Source organism: Pterocles gutturalis, unplaced genomic scaffold (assembly GCF_000699245.1).
Source record: "Pterocles gutturalis isolate BGI_N339 unplaced genomic scaffold, ASM69924v1 scaffold2030, whole genome shotgun sequence".
In the NCBI taxonomy this organism is placed as follows: domain Eukaryota; kingdom Metazoa; phylum Chordata; class Aves; order Pterocliformes; family Pteroclidae; genus Pterocles; species Pterocles gutturalis.
The window spans coordinates 1918-24249 of record NW_010137916.1 but is presented as its reverse complement, the minus strand read 5'-3'; the positions used below and the strand labels follow the sequence as shown (position 1 = coordinate 24249).

The window sequence follows — 22332 nt, the reverse complement described above, 5'->3', positions numbered from 1 at the left end:
ACTCACTTTCTAAAAAACTAACAGGGATTGTTCCCTGAAATTCTGGGTACAAATTAAGACACTGGGCTAGCCAGGGCAGGCCCTGACTCAGCACAGCAGTCAGAGCACGTGCTTCCTTTTAATCACATGCTTGACGAAAGCACATGCCGATTTGCTCTGCCAAATACAGATGGGCTGACATCAGGTATTTAAATATATTGTTGAATCACGGCCTTCAGCCCCAGTCTAGGTCCAGCTAGGAGTCAGCTCATTACACAAGACCTCACGAGGATGATCGTTTTTTCCCCAAGGGGGGAAAACCCCAGGCTAACAAGACCAAATAGAATAAAGCAGACCAGGATACTAACTAATAAATAATGTTGTTGCCCAATCACATGTTTGGTATAGCGTATAAACGCAATGCAAGACTATCATAACAAGTACCACATGAAAAACGTCTTTCCACAACTTGATGACTGCTTTAATTGGGGAGAAAATTAATAATGCGATTTACATATTCTCCTTTTAGATCTCAGTAAAGAAAAGGCTTGAATTGCTGGAGCCTAATTCTGATGTCAAAGAAGTTTTAAACAAATCTTTCTACACTGATCAAATAGAGTTTCACCTAATTTTCTCCTAATTTACACTGGCAGAGGAGAAATCAGGATTAGGACTTGTTGTCTAATGCTATTTGTTTTGAATTATTAAGCAAACATTCCTATTTCAATGAGTAAACGTGTACAAAGGCAACTAACCTTCGTCCTAAAATCTAGTTTACAGGGAGAGTATTGTCTGCTTTCCCAATTAATGCTGTAAAAGGGAGGCTCAGACGCTGAGCTACCAATCAAGAGCTTGTGTTGTAGCTTGAGAAAATCATGACTGATGCAATTACTTTTATGTAGAAAGTCTGAATATGGTCTATAGGTTAAAGTTCATCGGGTTATTGTTCCTTAATTGAATATCAGAAGATGTTTTCAAGGTGCTCAAGGTATTATTGTTCTTTAATTAGCAGGCTTCCTTGTGTAATCCAACAGTATTATTTTTATTCTCAAATAGTTAGGTTGCACCATAAATATACAAAATATTTTCTAAACAGAGATACAGCTGGTTTCCTGAAATCCAAGCTTAAATACCAACAGGAAAGAGTTATTCCTTTGAAGACGAAGAAGTCCAAATCCAGTTATTTCACTTCTACTGAAGTCCAAGTAACAACGTATTAAGCTTTGGAGAACAGCTTTTTGGGAGGCTTTGATTCCTTTTCAATGTTTTGAAATCACACAAGTCCCCCAAACTAGCAGTGAAGCCATTTCTAAAGCCATCTCACTATACATAGCCATCTTAAAACCTTAAAATAGGAATACTCAATTAGGGTCTCAAGCCTATTATCTTAACCAAATGCCTGATTAAAAGAAAAGCCCTCTCTGCTCAAAGTGCAACTTGACTCCTTTTGGTTTTATCCTCTATCTAGATAATCCCATGTTTCACAAACAATGTGGAGCAATAATATTGATTAGGAAATTAATGTCAGTATCGCACAGCACATGCAGTCCTTGAGAGAGGGGATGTTATCAGAGGGAACCCAGATCACCCCAAGGACGCCCAAAAGGTTGGCTATTCCACGGTGGCACTGGCTGGGGAGGATGGGACTGACAGAGTTGGCCCTAATCTGAGTTCTCCAGCAAAAAGCAAAGGACAGAATACACATGCATCAGCCAAGACCTTCATAACATTTACACTCAGTTTAATTGGAAGGGGAGTTTATTAAGCCTGGGCTGACCCAGCCCCACGACTGCATTCCCTTCCAGAAGCACATCCCCCTGCTCACCCTGCCCGGGGCAACAGCGGTGAAGTTCACCAAAGGATACTTGGTCACTATCCCACGCTGGAAATGGAAAGCTAGATCCATAGGGCCAACCCGCATACACTAAATTCCTATCTAAAAAATGTGGAGACGTAAGAGAGCATCTATCCCAGCTGCAACGCTCTGTCCAAGTGAATGTCTCTCCCGTTCAGATGGAAGACAGCAGGAGGGAGCGGTCCGCAGCCCTGAATATTGCACATAGCTGTAATGGAATCTGCAAGTACCAACAGACCCCGAATACCCATCTCCAGAGCTGGCACAATCACCTCGTTTTAATTGCTTTGTACCAAATGTATTCCTCAAATTTGTAAATTATAAACCTTTAATGGTAAATTAGACCACATTTTTAATTCATGGACTTTTTATAGAAGAGTTCTACAAGATATTGTACATTAAAGGTGATACAGAAACCTCTCTTGTTCCCTGACAAATGCTCTCACTTCTATTTCGGCTTGGTGTTTCCAATTTAATTTTAATGCCGCAGCAATAGATCACCTTGGTCAAATTACACATTTTCTTATGAAATAACTGCTGGGCCATATGTCACATACGCCGTTATTCTCTCCAGCTCACCTACCTGCCTCTGGCTGAGGTTTTAAGAAGCACCAGAACTTTCTTTGTGGCCCATAGCAGGATGGATTAGACCGTCCAGGGCATGTCGTGTTAGTACAATAGAGGAACACTTTTAAGACTTTAAAGTCATGTAATACAATTCTAGGCTGGATCTTTCTTGTTAAAAAAAGTAGAATGGGAGTGTTTGAAAGAGAAAAGGGCCAATATTTGACAACAGAAATCAGCATAACCTCCTAACAGCGGCAGTCATGGATGACTGCCCTTTGACCCGGGGAGATTATGTGGGATTTCAATGACAACAGCTGGAAGTGAGCATGTGAGAATAGAGAACACAGATCTGAGGCCTCCTACAAAAGACTGCACAATCCCTGCCCAGATCTGAGTGTTGATTAGAAATTGTTTCCTGGTCCTGGCTTAATAGAGTGTGATAATGAAAGTTTTGTTAACCCTTCACAATATGCAAAACAATTGGTAAATGATTTGCCTTTTTGGTTTTTAGCTAAGAAGTCTGTATCTAGCAGACAGGAAAATGGTGAAGTGCTGCTAGTTGTCGTGGGTGCGCTTCTGACTCCAGCGCTCAAGTTCAGCGCTGTTTCCACATGGTTTGTACGCTCTTGGTGGCCATCAGGAATCAACATCTGAAGGTGCTGGGAGGGGGCTGGAAAAAGGACTCTCATGCCTTCACTGGGGAACCCACCAAACCCACCACGATGGGCGTTCTCCAGAGGAGAATCAGAACAGAAATACACACAGAATCATAGAATCATAGGGTCATTAAGGCTGGAAAAGACCTCAAGGATCATCAAGTCCAACTGTCAACCCAACACCACCTAACCCACTAACCCATGTCCCTAAGCACCATGTAACGTCTTGCTGCCCGTCACCTTTCATACTCACGCCATTTTAGAATTTCTAATAATAACAATACCTAGTGATTATTTCAATATGTGTCATATCGAGCTCTGGGTAGCAAATGAATAAACATGGACCAGAGCAAAGGTGATATCAGGTTGGCTGTGTCACCAACGGATCCACAGCAGCTTCAGCTCTTAGGAGGTTCAGCTCATTTTGTATTTAAGTGCAGAGATAGTGGAATTAATGGCAACCTATTACTGTTAATGAACCGATCATAGATGGGAATTAATTATGTCAGGTTTTGTCCAAGTGCAGGGCACAAGGATAATTCCTTTCTCTTGAAGACAGAGGTCTTCTTGAAACATTGAAAGCCCTTCAAGTTCATGTTAAGGACCTTGTGTAATGGAAACCATTCCAAGATCTAAGGTGTCTGGTGTGGTTTTTTGTTTCTGATGACTCCTAACATTGTAGGGTACTTTTCAGTGCTCATGTGGGTGAGAAATCAGTTTTTTGATATAATGATAAAAATTAAGAACCTCCCTCTCTACCACATACCAAATTCGATAAATAAACTAACTGCATTAATACTGATAGGGACCTATAGCTTAAAAAACAACAGATGTCTTAAATTAGCATATTTCTGTTTCAGGTCCTCAATCCAAAAAAGCAAATACTAAAGAAAAGAAGAAAAATCGTTATAAATGGTCATACTCATTTGGCAGCTTATAAAATAACGTGCTCCTCAAAAGCTTTTCAAAGTAAACGAGATGAAATCTACCCTGGGATAATCATTCTAGAATATTTATAGCATCCAACAATAAAAGAGTAATAAAGAGAAAAGCCTGCCTCCCTGAAAATAATAATATGAAGGAGTTATTTATCTTCATATTTTCATATCAACCCTGGTTACAAGAGCAATGACAGCTGTGATCTCCAAGGTCTGCGGTGATATTGCCAGTTGGGCTTCGCGGTTTGAAGCATGACTCAATGTCCAAATGAGCCCAGAGAAACCACTTGGCTCCCCCGAGCTTCCCGGGGATGCTGAATCCCGGCACGTGCTGCTGCAGGGCACTCCCCGGGCTGCCAGCAACGGGCACCCACCCAGCAACGGGCACCCACCCACCCTCTTGCCCTTGCAGGCAAATGATAAATACAGGCACTGGAGGGGGAGATAGGAGAAGGTGGGTGCTGCCGTCCCTGTTCCTTTCCCCCTGCAAGAGCTTTGTAAAATGAAAGCCCCAATGTCACAAGCTGGGTGTCACAAAATCCTCCTGAAGAGAATAATGTCAGGATAATTTATTTTCAGCTGGTCATTTTTTGATGTCAGCATCATAGTTCTGGTGCAATGTGAAAACATTGGTTTCTATGACTCGTTTGTCTGGGGCTGATGCTCCATCAACTGTCCTTGCTCCTCTTAGTCCTCACCAAATATCTGCTGAAATTTTTCCTCCTGAATTTTGTCCACTGACTTCTCAGAAGCTGCTGGCAGAAGGAAGGGCATGTGGGAGCCGACACTGGTGGTGTGTGCCATAAGCGTGACACGTAGCCGCATTCTGGTCTTCACACCAGTGGATCGTGCCACAATATATGCAGAGTTTCCTTGGATTTACGCAACCTCCAATTAGAACTGAGCTCCAGTACCAATGCCATAAATATTATTTTTGATGCTGTGTGAAGAACATCCGTGTGAAAATTAATGGAAGGATATTTAAAAACTGGTGTGGAATACTTAGGTATTCAGACTAATCACGGACTGAAATAAGCACATTTGTTTCAAATCCTGTTTATAGCGCTGCAGCCCCTCCCTCCTTTAAATCTTCCTCTTAACCATAGTGATGTTTATTGAATACCTGTCATTTCTCCAGCAGCATGTGCCAACAGCGGCTCGCCAGTGCCAGGCTGCATGAAAACCCTTCTGTCTCCTATTCTCCAAGGGGCTCCCTTAGATCAACTACTCACCATACCCAATACACTGAAACCCATAAATTTGCAGATACGGCAGTCAAAATTCTTAACAGGAAAGTGCACCCATTTTGCCCAGTGTAGCATACTGAAATATCACATGGTGAGAAGCATTTCTCACCATGTGTAAACTGTCAATTTGATTTGAAATTAAAATTTTTGATTAACATGAGCATTTCTGAGCCTCCCGCTGGCAGCAGCCCTATTGCTGAAAAGTGACATGATTTGTGACACACATGCTGTACAGAAGCCCCATGCCAGCAATTGTTAAACCCATTTTCATTCTGCTTTAATACGGTATGACACCGAGGAAAATAATTTTAATATTTAGGAGAAAGAGGGTAAGGGCTTAAGGACTGAAGTCCTTTATGGGTGTAAAGCAGGATTAGAGCAGCACGAAAAAAACGGCCCGGAGGTCTCCCCGTCTCACAAGTCATGTCTCTTTTCAGCAACAGGGACCATCTGCAGGAGGCTCAGCAAGGTCCGTGGTGAAGCACAAAGCCTTCTTTTAAATCCAGTTGATATTTCAAACACAGCATGAGGTACTTTCCACCTATGAATGTTTACACGGGAAATGCTTTTGCAACTTCAGTAATTAAACGCTCTCGTACGGGAGGTAGGATTTTTGGGTTTCCACGGTGGCCTGCTATTTTTCCACGTTTATCATTTCCCCAGAGCCATCAGCGGTCACTGGAGATGCTAACATTTATACGGTGAATTACTTACGAAAGAGGAAAGGTTTGTGACTATTAAGACTTTTAAGCCCAGGAATCTACCTCTTCGTCAGGGTGCTGGGAAGATTTTTGTTAGTTTAAGCAGCTACCAAGTGAACACAAAAAACAGGACACTTTTGTGGCGACAGATTTTAAGGCTGAGGTACACGCACGGAGAAGACAAAAGTTCAGTGGGGATTTTTCTAAACGTAAGCCTGTGTCACTGTTGCAAGCTGCTGACTCAACTGTGTCACCTGCGTATTTCTCAGAGTGGATCATTTTTTTTCCAGTAACGTCATGTTCTGAGGAAGTTTATCATGAAACAAGTATCACGAACAGTCATTCTGAGCAGCAGAACAGCTTTGATAAGTGCCGACACGCATCTGACTTTTCTTTTAGCTCCTAACACTATTCATCACATTAAACACTCAGCTCTGCTGGACTCTCTGTTCCTAGTAAACACAGAGCGATTTCTAATTGCCATAATACAGCACGTTAAAAAAATGTAGTATTTAAAAAATAATTTTAGATGGTGAAATGAAATACCAGAATGATTCAGATGCCCTGGAAGTATTCAGTACTGAACATAAAGCCGTGGGCTCATTTGTGTTAATAACAAACAGCGCCTGAGAATTCCATCCGCATGAAAAGCACGGTCCTCGATAAAGCCGTGATATACAGTTATTATAAGTACGCAGGTTCTTTTAAATAAGTCTTAAGTTTAAATAAGCGTTGTGTGTAAATACCTAGTTTTAATTAGTATATTGCCAAGAAATTATACAACTCGATTCAGCGATGCTGTAATTATTTTCGGATCTACGAAACCCTCCCTCGGCTGGTGGTAGCTCAGTGCACCCTCCAAGGTTACCCTGCAGAGCTCAGGGAGGCTGAAGCCCTATGGACTACAAAAAGAGGTGCTGGTTTTTTTTTTTTTCTTTTTAATTTGCACATTAGTTTATAGTTATAGGAATAAAATATGTATTCTGTGGATGTGGCAGAATTCTCTAGAAAAGCTCAGCATCCAGGAGGAGCTGGTAAGACCAGGCGAGGGTGGGCAGCTTTCCTGCCTGGCTTTGCTGGGTGATATGGACACAAACCCCGGCGACTTCATCAGCTGTTTCCTCTCATCCTCCCTTCCTGGCACCTCTCTCTCTTCACACCAAGGCACTTTTAAAAGGCTCTGGCTGGACACCATGATAATGGAAGCTGTAGAAATATCTGCTGAAGATTAGATAGTATAAAAGCAACACAAAAATAAGGGTGCTGGGAAGCTAAGTCCCAAGGATCAGCCAGCTCCACCTTCCCCACAGGCTTTCCTCTCGTTCAGAGTTGCTTCTTACACCTCCTCTCCTGACACCACCAGTGAGCAAGCTTTAATTCACAATAAACCCCATGCAAACCATGTTACTCCATTCACCTATTGCCCTTTCCATTCTATCACTCAGAGTTTTCTCTCCAGAAGGTTGTTACTCCTCTATTCTTTGTACAGAATAATAATCTCCTAACTTTTTGATAATTTTTAGTCCCAAGTAGGCTGACTGCCACTAGGTTGACATGTTAGTTATCCTTGTGGCTGGGGAGGGAACCGACTTGCCACTACTCATGGCACAACAACACACGTACAGTCTGTCCATGACTGTCCACATTACCGGGCTCGTGAAGTTCAGTCGGGGCAACCCTGAGATGGAGGATGGGGAGAACCTCAGGAGCTTTTCTCCAGCAGCATCTGGGCTGTCCCACCTTGGGCAGCAGGGTACCAAGTCTCTGGAACAAAGCTGGTGGTGGCAAAGAAGACAGAAAGAGTGGGTCTGGAAGCACAGTAGTGCCTGTCTAGGGACTTGCCAAGCTTGCACAAGACCTAGAGTGCAAAACCTGATGCTTATGGCTGCAGATAAGGGCACTGTAGAGAAACACCATTTATCTAACATGTATGGGCTTGCAACTCCCGTCCAAACAGCGGAGTGACACCCAGTGCAGCGTCACCCTCTCCATAGAGGCACTATGGACTGAGGGCTGGGAACTGAAGGGGTTGTGCTTGTTGCCTGCTTGTGGAGATCTAAGTGCCTCCACCAAGCACAGAATCTCTGGGTGGCCACCAAGGTCACACCAACTTCACCTGAGTTACGCAGGACATCTCCAGAGAAAAACGAAAGACTGGAAAGAATAGCAAAGGCACCAGCAAGTCTCCACAAGGAACATGCCCCTTATGATGCCCCTCATCATGCCCCTTAGAAGCAACACAACCCCTCCAGTGGGTGATCCAGACTCTCGTGTCCCACAGCCCAGGCTCTGCCAGGTCTCTGCCTCCTCCAAGTATTGACGAGGAAGCCCCACAGACTTCCCACGGACTGATGCACACAGGGTTAGGCAGGCAACTGTGCTTACAGACGGCGGTGGACAACCCACAGTGTATTAGAGGATAATTACCCCAGCCAAGTCCCAAACTAGAAGCATAAGTCCAGTGGGAGAAAACTGCTAGATGTGGAGACCAGCTGCAGAGCTCTGCATGATGGCTGAGCCTGTTTTATTCTAAGATTGTGTTTGGTAGGGCAGGATGCCCTGTCTACATTCCTTTACAGACTAAGAATGGACATTTATTAACAAGTACTTGGGCGGACAGCCCAAAATGCTATACTCCTGCCCTGGGACTGTACGACAGAGCGGGCCAGTGACCCCCATTTGTGTTTACTGTACTTCTACAGACACATGTTGGTACGATAGGAACATTCACTTTCTCAGGTTCAGGCCAGGTCAGGCCAGAACATGGACTGAATTTATTTTCTCTGTGTAATCTGCTCAGACTGTAGCCCAAAGAGGGCCTCTGAGTTCACTAATTGTGAGTGTACTGTGAGGGATTCGAGATTAACAAAGTAAACAGACGGGGTGGAGAGGGACCTTCCTTGTCCTTATCTCATTTGTGCTCATCCCATGTGTGGCAGCTACAGTGGTTCCAGGGGAGGTGCCTCAAAGAACTGAGATGACAACGGTGGGCTGTCTCGCCCCAGGAGGCTGCCTCCAGCGACTTAGACACACTCTTGGTATAAAGGTGAGGACCTGGGATGCATCTGGGTTGGTCAGCTAAGCCCATGCAGTCCTCTTCCTATGGTAGAACGCTTGCCTCTCTAGACCCTCTTTCTCGTCCCTAGCAGTCATTCTGGTGTGGCACCGCGCGAAACACAGGGATGCAGAAATATGGCAGAGGGGTGGAGTCCCTATGTCGGATGCCCCATCCTTCAGGACAACCTGAAGATACTGCAGGGGTAGGACTTAATATGTGAACCATTCTTAGCAGCCTAGCTCACCTGCCCTGTGAACATCAGGCTTGTTCTAACAGTACTCTGCATCTAAACTACAAGACTTTGTACCCTGACTGATTTTACATGAAAAGCAGGGCTTTTGCTGATGGGCAGCAGTCAAGCAGGCAGAAAGAATGAAAATGGAAAAGGAATTCCACTCACAGGGACCTTTACATTAAACTAAAGCATCTCAGGTAAAAAGGAAACCCATCCATCATGGTTTATAATGCATAAACATCCATTTCTGCTCTGTTCCTTCTTTGTCTGCATTACTGAAATACAGAAATAAAGGGAAAAAAAATAATGATGGATGGATTTTGGAAGACTCAGAGTTCAAGTCAGGATGGATGTGATCCCAACATTTCAGATTCTTATCTCATCGTAATTGGAATAGCTGAACCTCTTGTCTGCAAAATTAGGCAAGACATCCTGTGAGAATGGGCTCTTTTTCACAGCACTTTAGTCCCCAGATGCATAAAAGAATGAAAACAAGAAATGGAACAGAACATTTCTACTTTTGAATAATGGCTTCATTTGGGCAGTTTAGAACAAAACTTCACTGGAATAGTTGAGAAGGAAATTCTTGCTGCCAGTATGCCCATCCCTAGACACATTCTTCCACGGAGCACACAAACACTTATCTAAAATGATAATTTATCTAAATTTCATTTTGTAGAAGTTAAGAGAAAAACAGAAAGGGAAGAAAGTACACGTGGGCAGTAGATACACTGTCTGGTCTTCTACCCTGAGGAAATAATTCAACCAAGTCAGCGTGCCCTGCTAGATCCACTCTTTCTCCCACAGCAAACTCTGCGCTGGCTTTTCAGGATGAGCAGGAGAGGGGTGGCTGACTTCCTCTAGCAGCAGAATCTCAGCTCCAGAGCAATTACAGCCTTAACCTGGAACATCTCAATTTTAAACCTCCCTGAGGTTCAACAGAGAGATGGATGAATTCCCAGAAGACCCAATATCTCCTCTGATTATAGAGGAAGAGTGAGGATTTTATGTTCATAGCTGGTGCCTCATCTCAATGCCTAATGCTAGGTGGGATGACATCCAAGCCCTAGTCCATATACCATGTTAGCATATCTTGCCACAGGCATTGTTTCCTGAATCGCCAGGCTTTTCTATCTTTACATTTCTATCTGGTTACTTTTTTTGTTTGTTTATTTTTTTAAATTCAGGAGACTGTAAACCACAAGTATTGCTGAGTTATCCTTGTGTTCCTGTCCTTCATCTGGTTCATTTGCAGGAGGGAATAATGATCTGTCACCAAGGTAAATTCATTACCCGGCAGATAATGCCACAGTGTTTCTGCTGCCCATTTCACAGTAAGACATTCTTTTTCAATGATGTTGCATCTCTGTTCTCGTGGGAACAGTTTACGGCTGACATAGCAATAGTAGTAATAACAACTTACATTTATATTGTACATGGGATGATCTTTACTCTTCTCTCCTTCTAACAGTGGACGACTCCCTGTCCTACTGCAAGCACATCCTTTGTGGCCATGACAGACAGACATCTGGATTCACTAATACCGGGCTGCCTCATTCCTCAGCTGTCTGCTCAGGTTGTCACAACCCTTCCAGCCCCTTTTATTATTGATTTAAATTGAGCTGTGGACCACTACCAAGGCTCTAAGCCTTCCCTCAGAAAAATCTGTGGGGTTCCCACAGAAAACCACAGCCACCTCAGTCCATCAAGCTGCTGTCCATCCTCTCCTGCTTCTCGCCTCTTCCCTTCCTCCTGCAGCTGAAGCTCGGGCATGCTCTGCTGTACGATCAAATTGGCTCCCCTCTGTACGGCGTGGGGGACACGGCTAGCTCTCTGCATTCTGCTATTGGAATTTTCCTGAAAGCCAATTCCCTGATTTTTAAGGACTTTGAGGTATAACATGTGGGAAAATTGCAGGTGGTCTGCACTGCAATGCTGGTCAGGTCGGGACAACCCCCAAACACCAACGGGGTTTCAGATGGGGATGCAGCTGTCAAAGAGCCTTCTGTTACAGATACGGTTTTAAGAGTAAGGAATGGAAGTTGAAAAATAACAGGGACAGAGAAATAACAGGGACAGAGGTCTAGGTTCTCTGCGAGTGAGTGTTGCAAAAGCTATATAGGAAGTATTCCTCTGTTACGATCCTGGGAGAAGAAATCCCAGCAAAGGGTCTGAAAGATGGTGTCGACATCCTTGCTCCTGGCTAAAGGCTGGTAGGAAATGGCCAGCCGTGCCCTGGCTCACCTGGGGAGACACTGCACCTCCGAAACCTCGCTCCTCCCTCTGTCACCCAGCAGGGCAGTGGACTAGGGGGTGACATGGCAGCGAGCCCATGGGCAGGCACACCGCAGCCCAGGGGTTGGGGTGCTGGCCATATGTTCTGCAAAGGTCAGAGAGAGAGAAAAAAAATATTCGGATCCCCAGCAGCAGCCCTGTCATTTTCTTGTGCCTCCTTTTGCCAGCGAGAGGAGAGAGGTGCTGGTTCCTCATCCCAGAACGTGGCTTGCAGCGGATCCCCTTGTTTCAAGTACGAGTGAGAGAGGGTGGGAGGTAATGATTAGAGACACTCTAAAATGATTACATTAATTGAATCTTATGAAAATGGAAAACAATGGCAGTGCACAATAATAAAAACCCACTATAACCATGTACATCTCTTGTTTACTAAAGTGCTTCACTGACTACAGATTTACTCTGGGGCACAGCAGGAAACTTTTCTCCTTTAAATTTAATCAGCCCTTTTTTGCCTTTTTTTTTCTTCTTCTTCTTTCAGAGAAAAACACCAGCTATCAGATCTGTGTTTCCCATCCACTCCTAAGACTCCTCAGTGCAGTGCCTGGAGGTGATAGTGTGAACTCACTCAAGAATGTGAAAGCATTTTATAAATCATTTGGTTTCAGCAGTAGGGGGAGAAGGGGAGAAGGCAGAGGGATGATATAGTTTACAGCAGATACTCGGCAGTAACTCCCAACTGTCAAACTTCAGCATTTTCTTCAGTTGCAATAGTGGTTAACAAAAAAATGTTAAGACAGCAGACGTGAAATGCACATAGTAAGCAGCACATTTAATCAACTGGCACCTTTCTACCACCCCACCGCCAAAATCTATCCGGACCCTATCACAAGCCAGAAAAAAAGTTTTATAACTGAAGATACGGCACTGACGGGAGAAAAAAAGAGCAAAAACGAATAACACAAGCTGCTGAAAACAACTTGCGGCGCCCTTTGTGTGCGAGATAACAATGGCAGAGCTAAAGGAGTATGTTTACAAGCATGGCTTGCTTGCCTCACCTTCCTCCTGCCCCTTTTGCCACACTCACTAGGTCGCTCCTGGGAAAATATTTGCGAACCATTGCAAATAAAAGTCTCCTTCTCACTTTCCAAGAAACGGATCTGGTATTTTTCCATTTCAGTCACACTACAGCCAGGCTTCAGAGGGGATTTTACTCTTGCAGCTCTGTGAGAGTCGCCCTAAACTTTCTTTCCATTTCCTATCTAACAACTTTTGCAATTAAAAAGTAGTATCTGCAATTAAAAAATAGCAACTGATTAGCTGTAGGAGTGATGAGGATTCTTCTGGGAGCCTGGTCTCACCAAAGTGCCCTCCCTTGACAACAGCAACAGTCCAGCACACAGCTTTCAGGAGCTGTGCATTGCTCTCCATGTGCCCCTCTTTGCTCATGTACACAGCTTCAGACTTACCAAACTAAGGCTCTTTGGAAAGCACCTGATAACCCATGATTCTGCAGTATATGCAGATACATAGATTTTTTTTTTTGAGTGTGCAAACCAAATATGAGTAGGAAGGTTGGAATCCATTTGAATAAAAATCACCTTGTACCTGTAAAACTAGGTATGATTCACCCAGGCACCACACACAAACCAGAGGAAAGTGTGAAATAACAACATATATTTTCATAGCGTGTGTGTGTATATATATATATATATATTTGGAAAGCCCTAGAGTCAACAGAAGACATTGGTATTGGTCAGGAAGTCAGAACAAAAGAACATATGAGCGCGAGCGAGAAAGCATGATCCCTTATCGCAGCTCTCGGTGGTGCTGACATTCACGGCCGAATTAACCAAGCTCTGGCTGACGCAGCAGAGGTCTAGGTGCTGAGGGTCCCAAATATGGTGCAGGATAAGAGTGCAAGTAGGAGGAGAGATATAGTTTGTCATAAAGCGCCAGGAGGGCTGGGACTCGAATTGTGGGGGACCTCTGATGCTCTGGGTGGACACTGCCGCCGCCTCGGGTGGGAGTGGAGGATGCTGCGGCCGGCCGGCAACGCTGCCTTCAGCCCCTTCTGTCTCCTGCAGCTCGCACAGCAAGAGCCAGCCAGCGCTGCACCAGCTCCTCCGCAGAGCACAGCTCCCAGCACATATTTTTAACTTCCAGCGGTTTGACCACAGAGGGCAAAATTTTGGCCAGGGAGTGCTTCCGATCACATGAGAGCAGCGTTGAGAGAGCCTGGATTTTGCTGTCGCTATCTCTGAGTGGAGGGTTCCCACTCACTTCAACAGCCGACTGGCACTGCTGCAAAGAGACACTACCTAAATAGATGTGAAGTAATGAATACTTGGGATAAGCGACTGATTTCAGAGTGTGCTTTTATCCGCAGGCCCTATATTTATAGTTCAAGCCTTTTCAATTAATACGCACACCCTAAAAGAATTAAACTACTAATTATCACATTTTACCGTGGTTCACAGAACTTTCATCAGATCTACTAAATGAAATCACGAGTTCAGCAGAAGAAGCTTTACTGCGCCAAATTATGTCAAGGGTATATCATGCTGATAATAAAAGATCACTTGGTTGGAAGCCTAACCTAGAAGGTTGGGGAGGCGTAAAAAGTTCACATTTTGGATCGTGCTGCTCCGGTGTGGGCGTTTTATGATTTTTTTTTTCTTGGTTATTGTGGAAGGCAATTTTCCTGCAAGTAAAATTTTCCTTTTGTCTTACATTACAGGCATTAGGAAATTCTTACATCGAAAGGCAAATAGATAGGTTTGGGGTTTTGTTTTGCGAGTTGGCATCACATTCTCTTCCCACTAATAAACTTCCCTCTCTACCAGAGAGAAAATTGAAATTATGGTCACACCACAAATAAAACTTTTTCCCTAAGTGCCCAGCCTCTTGGTGTGCAAGCGTGGTATTCAAAAGCATCCTTCAGCCTGTGGACTGCGCGGGCAGCAGCAATTACTCTGATGCAACGCAACACTCACCTGTTAATTAAACAGCAAATCTCTCAAGAAGACATATAAAAAAAAAAAAAAGGTTGTAGTGAAAATTGGAGATTGCTCACAGCCCCAGCTGCCCTTCCCAGGACCCCAGGAGGACTGGCTAAAGTTCCAATGGTGGGATGCAGGTAGAAGAGGCTGGCACGGGGGCAGAGCCCTGCCACGGCTGCTAGCCCCCAGCCTGGCGCTGGGACGGAGGAGGGGGCAGCATCCCGGTACTGCTGTGGTGCAAAGGAAAGCCTTGGCCCTGCAGAGCAAGGGAGGGAAACTCGCCTCCAGCTTCTTAGGAGGGGGCTCCTGGCCAGCCCACTTCCAAGCTGCCCTCTAGATGGCCCTTGCTGTTATCTTGTGGATAAATACACGCGGAAAGGAATGGAACGGAGCAACAGAATAAAAATATATTTTGAAGTGACTTAGAATAATCACAGCTGTATTTATGCACCTTATCCACTGGAATGGTTCATTGCTTTTTTCCTGTACACACATATGGAGAAATAAAAATCTATACTCTAGCCACATTTGTATTTCTCCTTTCTTTTGCAGCATTCAGCCACTCCGAGAGTAATGAACGTTTCATGTCTTTCAAGCACTGCTTTGTCATGCTATAAGCATTCATTTCATGCTTTGAATTTTTCCTGTCATACTCGCCTTGGATGAATTTTTTGTGGGAATGCTTTGCTGGTGAAGGTTAATGGTTAGCAGCAGTGAAAACTGAAGTCCTCTGTCAATCCTCAAGTCTCAAACGCTGCAGGTCACCGAGGAGAAAGGCTCTCCGCTCGGCCCTGGCAGAGGCTGCAGAACTGACCCTGACTGACGGCCGCGTATCTCGCCCGATTGACAGTCAACACCCTTCGCTGTTGCCATCACAGGGTCCCCTCAAGAGAGTGCCAGCTACTGATAAGCAGGCTCAATCCTGAGCCTCGCAGAGGACCCGCTAAATCCTGGAAATAGTGCAACTGTGCCTCACAATCTGGTCCACAGCATTGTTTGACTTTCAGCCCGAATCTCAACAAATATAGGGAAAATAGTGTCTTCCCTCCTAATTATTCAGGCACTTCTTTATGACAGTCATGAAGCTGGCTGGGAAGTACAGCCGAATGCTGCAAAGTTTCAGACTATTATGATTAAAACACTGTATTTCTAGTTCTTGTTGGAATCTATCTGTAATGAAGCAAGATGAAAAAAATGCAAGACTAAATCACACATAAGTTAATTTTATAACCAGACGTATCTGCTTTTGTTTCCTTGGGAAACGCTGGCTCTCAGCACTGCCTACATGCACTCTCTCTCGGGGGGTGATGAAACACAGGTTGGACCTCATCAGAGCTTCGTCAGCTGATGGGTCCTGCTGGAGTCAACAGCCAATTCTGTCCAACCCGCAGGAAGGCAGAAGAGACCGGCCCCACCAGGGACCCCCTGCTCGCCCAGAGCTTTCAAGCCTGGACAAAGTTCCCCATAGCTGTTCCCAGCAGACAACGTGATCCGTAAGGGTGCAAATCCATTCAGAATTTGGTCCTGGCAAGTTACAAAGGTGCAAACAAGCTGACATCACCAGGAGTTTTGACTTCAGTGCCAGCTATGAGATTCCTTATTGAAAATGCTAAGGGATTTTTTTTTTTTTTTAAGGCTTTTTCTGAAGCAAAGTTAATTTTAGATTAGTCCCTCAGGCTGTGATAACTCCTCAGTGTTGCTCTGTAAACAAGAGAGGAGAGTCTTCTTGCATATATAAGATTCTGATGCAAATGATCCCATGAACAAGAACACTAATAAAAGCTGCCATTACTGTATTGCCCTGTCTGCAGCTGTAACCGATAGCAAACTTTCTCTGCAAGGGTTGGTTATCTGCTGCAAACGAGGTGTTTCAGGAATGTTCATCATCTGAGCCGATGTACTTTCTAACAGCACCAGGTTCAGCATTGTGTGTTCAGAGAATGGCTCATGCCCGTGCACTTCCCAGGTGGGAATTAATTGACCTGTCCAAGGATAGCAGACCCTCTGGACACCTCAAGTCCTGGGGAACTTGCAGCACCTCCTTGGTGAGTAAGTGTAAAGCTGGCTGGCATCAAGTTTGGTCACAGAAGTTGTGGAGATGGGAGGTCAGGCATGGCCAGAGAAGAAGGGATGGCCTCAGAAGGCAGGACATTTCTACTAGTTAAAAATTTGGCTGTTGAGGGAATTGGAGGTCTCTCAGCTACCATTTAACTTACAATGTAGTTGAGTGGTGGGGACAGCCACAAGGTACAGTTACGTTTTCTGCTTGTCTCAGCTTGAGAGGAGGGTTTGAACAGTGAACTCTGCATCCGAGAAGAGTGCCTGACCCTCGGGCCAGGCGGGCACCGCTTCTGCTGGCTGAAGCCACCCCACTGCACGGAACAAGAGTGCCAGGTTTTGGGGCCAGAAAGCAAGCATACAAAAATGGGCTGGGCTCTGCAGCCTGTTAGGGCAGAGAGGTCTTTCCACAAGCTGCTTTTGCATTTTACCAGGTTGCACATAATCCCCTCCTTCCTTGCAGCCAAAGCTGTATTACGCCTGCCATGACCAGCCTTGTCTCGAGAAGAAGAGAAGGAAACTTCTCTTTGCATATGTTCCCCCTATTGCCTTCTCTTTCCCCTGCAGCCTGAGGACCAGAATTTCTTCCTTTATGCTTTTAGGCATGGAAAAGTAAGCATATACTTAAACATTTTTTTAAGGTTTAATACTCAAGTCCAGCCCTACTTAAGCAAAGAATTCGCAGATGATATTTACAAGTCCAGTGTAATTACTGCAGGGTTGAAAAACGAGTTCTGTGAGTTGCGGTACATCATTGTTTTTTCTTTTTTCTTTCTCTTTTTTTTTTTTTAATGTTACAAAGAACAATGTGCCTTTCATTTCCTGCAGTGCTGTTAAGGTACTTGCAGCTCAAAGCAGCAAGAATACATTAAAACTAAAAAGCATTTGGTTTGGGCATTAAACATTTTTAGTTTTTAGATAAATGCCTCTCCCTCTACAGAAATTGTTTGAGCAATGAATTTGGCACACATTTGTAATCAGCTGTAATAATGAATGCTGTCTTGCTCACTTGAAGTGGGAGAATTTACCAACTTCTTTAAAAATAATTTGCTAATCTACCATTAAAGTGGTGTGCTACCAACTTGGAGTTATCAAATCACAATACCACATGCTCGAGAGGCATCAGTTGTCTGCAGAAAATGACACAGCATTCTTCTGCTGCGCACAGCACACTTTGTGTGTACCTTTACGCTGCCGTTATTAATTCGCCAGCGGTACCACATCAAACACAAACATCGCCTGGTGGATGTCTGACATCCATCTACTGACAGCAGTAACACAGCGTTGTACCACAATTATTAACTACTTTGTGCTACACCCTCCTTGCCTTTCTCCAGAGTTAAACTCCTGCTGGAGCAGAGCAGGATTTGACTTTTAATATTCAATGACTCTCTGAAAGCTAGAGTAACAAATATCCCCACTTTGCAGACTGAAAAGTTTTCCTACAAAAGTTTAAAATAATCCTACTTACAAAAAGAAAATCTATCCGATAGCCATTTCCACGACTGAAAGAGAGAATAAAAGCCCTAGAGAGAGTCCATGGCAGTGCTGAGCCGGGAATTCAGTTGTTCCTGATCCCCAGGCATGCAGTCCCTTCACTGCATCAGACTAGCCAGCTTGTCATCCTCAGTTCAATGAAAGCTAGTTTGTTTATAAAATACAACACCAAACTAGTGCATTTAACAAGCTTTTAAAATCAATAACCTTTTTTTTTTTTTTTTTTTTGATTGGGTGAATTGCAAAATCACTTTGCGGTGCCAACTGAAATGAAGCTTTCACATACCATTAGGCAACTACAAAAGTAGGGGAATTTTCCACACGGGTGTTCCACCCAGCTGGTCAGAAAAAAAAATCATTTGAGCAAAATATCAGGACATCAGAACACGCTCTTGCCTTTCAAATGAAGTTGCTGGTCTCTTTCATCATCCCTCCTGCAAATTTCCTCACCCATATAACAAACAGGCAAATTCTGGGGTTTTTTCCTCTCCCTCAGAAGCTCTTCCCCAAGCTAACGGACCTGAGAGACAGCAGCACCGTGTACACCATTCCGTTACACGTTCGCTTTCCCCTCGGGTCCAGGACAAGACTTTTGGACCTTGGACTGTGCATGAACAAGCCCTGTCTCACCTCATGTTTGCTTTTCATAACCAGCATGTCTCTTTCTCTAAAAAAAAATAAAATGCTTAGTGTTTCTGTAAGTTTTTGCAGTAGTGGTTGGATAAGTAACTACCTGAAAACTCTTCTGGCTTAATGAAGGCTGAAGAAAAGGCTGGAGTTGGTACTAAAGCCACCACTGAGAGCAGAAGAAGTCACCATCTTCTCTGTGATGATTCTGCTCCAGTAAATGCAACTGTAAAGCCCATTAGAAAAAAGGAGGGGGTCTAAAAAAGAAAAGCTTATTTTTTTCCCATGAACTTCACTTTAATGAAGGTTAGGCATACAGGCTTTCCAAAATAACACATACAATTTAAAATGATAAATCAAAATCTGTAGTAGGAGGCCTTCTTTTTCAGGGCTGTATAGTTGACCCTTTTGAACCTACATTACTCAAGGTATGCAAAATATATGTGTATAATAAATAGCGCTAGAATTTATGGAGTGGAACAGAAAGGATATTAACAGGCAAGTAGAGAGGCTGTATAACCCTCACAAGGCCTTTAAAGATTTATTTATTTGAAATGAAGGAATGCATGCATGTAAAAGGTAGTACTTAATCGATAGACTTCTTTGTGCCTTCCAGAAACACATGCAAAGTGATCCCAAACCTGCCCTCAATCTGGTCACTCCACTATTAGCATCAGTGGGGATATGATTATTCACAATACTATTTTCCTTTGATTTAAAAAAAAAAAATCCTCTCTGTGTGGGCTTATTCCCACTCCCAATAAAATCAATTACGAGATTCCCACTGACTCCAGAGGGATTTGGATCAGGCCCTGTGGAAGTGGGTCTACAGCAAGTGTAGAACAACGCAGTTAATATGATTTATTGTGTCCGTTTCTGTGCGTGCAGTTTTTCATTTTCTAAAGCCTGCAGTTTTGCTTTCATCCTCACGTTCAGTAGATAAGAGCTGCAGATCTGCGTTGATCTCCACCCTGGGTACGCTGCAAGCTGGGGGCTGTGTGTGCTGAGAATGAGCTCAGCGTCCGCCCAGGGGGAGCAACCCCTTTAGGGCCAACAGACTGCGTTAGAGGCATTTGTAAAGAAAATCTCCCACACGGGCACTGCAAAAGGTGCGGAATCAGTTAGGAGGCTTCCGCTGCGGTGGGGAAAAATACCCTTTAGTAAAACTGAGAGAAAGAAAAATCCTTTTCCTGTTTATTAAAAAAAAAAGTACCTTTTGCAGGTCACCAGTAAAGTTCCAAGAATTCACTAAAAGCTTGTTTGACAAAGAAGACTCGTGCTCCAAATCAGAGATATTTCATTTCACTAAGCTCTTACAGATATTACATTATTAAACACTGACACTGCTGCTTTTCGGGGTGGTTGTTGAGTAACAGGCTTCCTTAAGACTAAAAAGCTGCAGGGTAAGAAGAACTGTGGTTTAATAGCTGTGAAAGAATATTATCTAAACATGAAATAATAACATGCTTGCTGCCTAATATATTTGAAATTAAAATATGATTTAATAAACATAGGCAACACATTCCCCACTAAAAAAATATCAGAATTGGCAGAACAAAAATCACAGTTTAGTCAGTTCTTCTCTTAACCTCGCAATCCTTTGGCTACAAATTAGAATTTCTGTAAACTGGATTGATAAGGGAAATTAGGCACTGTCTTTCAGAAACAACAGAAATGTTTTAAGATGGCATGTTTAGAGATGAGCAGCACAAAATCTATCAAAATATGAAACCTTGGGAGGAAAATATGAAATATGGGAGGAAAATACAGGAACCCCAAAAGCCAAAATCTTACCAGCCCAATGAGCCCTATGTTCTATGTCCTACCATATATGCTCATATTTTCAAGTTTTCAAGTACCTAAACCTCTTCTTCTTCCCTCAGTTCTATCTATCTGCTGTTTATACCCTGAACCAAAGTCCGGATGTGAACGCAGCTTGTTTGGTTGCTGCTGAAGTCCCCCAAACACACACTGAACATACCTACAGCCGCAGGGATGCACTGCAAAGATCTGAGGCAAAACCAGTTAGTTGCTCTGTGAAAGGGCAATCACAGTTGTATTACAGATACTATATTTCCACGAGATGGGTTTAAATATCTCCAAAATGGTGACAGGTTTTAGAGACATGAACCCTTCACAGAAATTTTTCTTTTCTGTGTATGCACAGTAGACCCCAGTACACTGGATCCCATCTACATTTAGGTCTTTAAAAAAAAAAATATATGGCTGTGGATTAAAAAAGTCAAGGAAAACTATTAATAATAACCACTTTCACTTTGGGAGATGGTATTTCCAAGTCCTAAACACAAGTAGTAAAACAAAAGTCGCCAATGGCCAACAAAAATTTTTGAGGTGTACCTTACTTAAACACGAAAAGGAAGAGAAGCTGCTCCCTTACACACATACTTATCCCTCCACATACAGTCCCGACAGAAATTCCCTATTACTGCAGGATTTTTTTCAGGCTGCTTTACAGTGCAAGCTGGTCATTCAGAAGAAGCTGCTGCTTCTACTTTACCACTGTCCCAGTTCAAAGAATATTAGTGTTCCCAAAATTCCCAGTCCTGCTGCTACTTCCAAATAAGCTGCCACCTGAAACAACAGTATTGCCAACACAGGGAGAAGGAGCAACAAGCTCCAGTCGAGCCTCCCTGCCCTGCTAACTCGTAGTATCTACACCCTTTAAAGCACGCCGAGGAAAAAACACAGCCAATGCCGGCAGCACCCGTATCAGCCCCGCAAAGGGTACCTGCCCGAGCAGCTGGTACGTTCATAGGTGTGCAGTCCTGCCCTGCAACTGCCGTGGCTGGGAGGTGTTGCTGCTCCGTTTTGTTTAGCAGATTTTTGCAGTGGAGAATGGGTCTGCAGAAATGTATTTCAAAGCAACCATTTTGTTTCACGGGACTATGAGATCCTACACTCTAAAATGATGGCTGGCCACATACCGAAAGTTGGGTACTTCAGTGTGTCATGTGAAAGCATCAATAAACAAAATGAAGTTAAAAGCACAGAGATAAAAATGAAAGCAATGAAGCACACACCCCTAGGGGGTCATGACTCACGGCCCAGGGAGTGAAAGCCTTTGCTACGGAGGAATAAGGATAAGGGTTGCATACAGCAGGCTCTTTAATGGCATCTCCCTAATTAAAAATGTTTTTAAAGGAAAAAAAATAAATCTCTCCAGGACTGGAGAAACAAATGCTACCTTAGATTAGTGAAATAGTAGCATTTTAACTAGGAGGAGAGTACACACCTACTTGTAGCTATCCCATGTCAATTATTCTGAATAATCTTTTTATATTAGACACGGGAAAAAAATCTTTATAAGTATGGGCTGTTTTAACATCCCAAAGCAGGAGCAGCAGGTAAGAACTTACCATTTTCTGGCTGGTCCTTAATATCAGCTTCACTTGGCTGGCTGGGACTTTCAGATTGACTTGAATCTGAAAAACATAAAATACAGCCAAAAATTACAGGGTCTGCTGTGGAAAATAGATCAGAGGCGCCAGACTTCCTCAAAAGGCTGAGAGTACAAACTAAGGACAGGAGCGTTGCACTAGGACATGATAATGCAAAAGTCCCGTGCCTAGGTAATAATTTTGCTAGAAAAAAAAAAAGGGAGGTGGGGGGGAATCTTGTTTACAGCACTACGCAGAGTGCTTGGTGTGTGTGTGTGAGCA

General features: G+C 43.7%; 1 protein-coding gene across 1 annotated transcript in view; it reads right to left on the bottom strand.

Moving 5' to 3' along the window:
• The window catches only part of NFIA (nuclear factor I/A), a gene marked incomplete at both ends in the record, with an annotated part of 86873 nt that extends 64778 nt beyond the window's left edge, over positions 1-22095 (bottom strand). The window contains one exon of the mRNA XM_010082740.1: positions 22030-22095. Coding sequence (XP_010081042.1) covers positions 22030-22095 — 66 coding nt within the window. The remainder of the gene's footprint in view (positions 1-22029) is intronic.
• Positions 22096-22332: the final 237 nt, after the last annotated feature.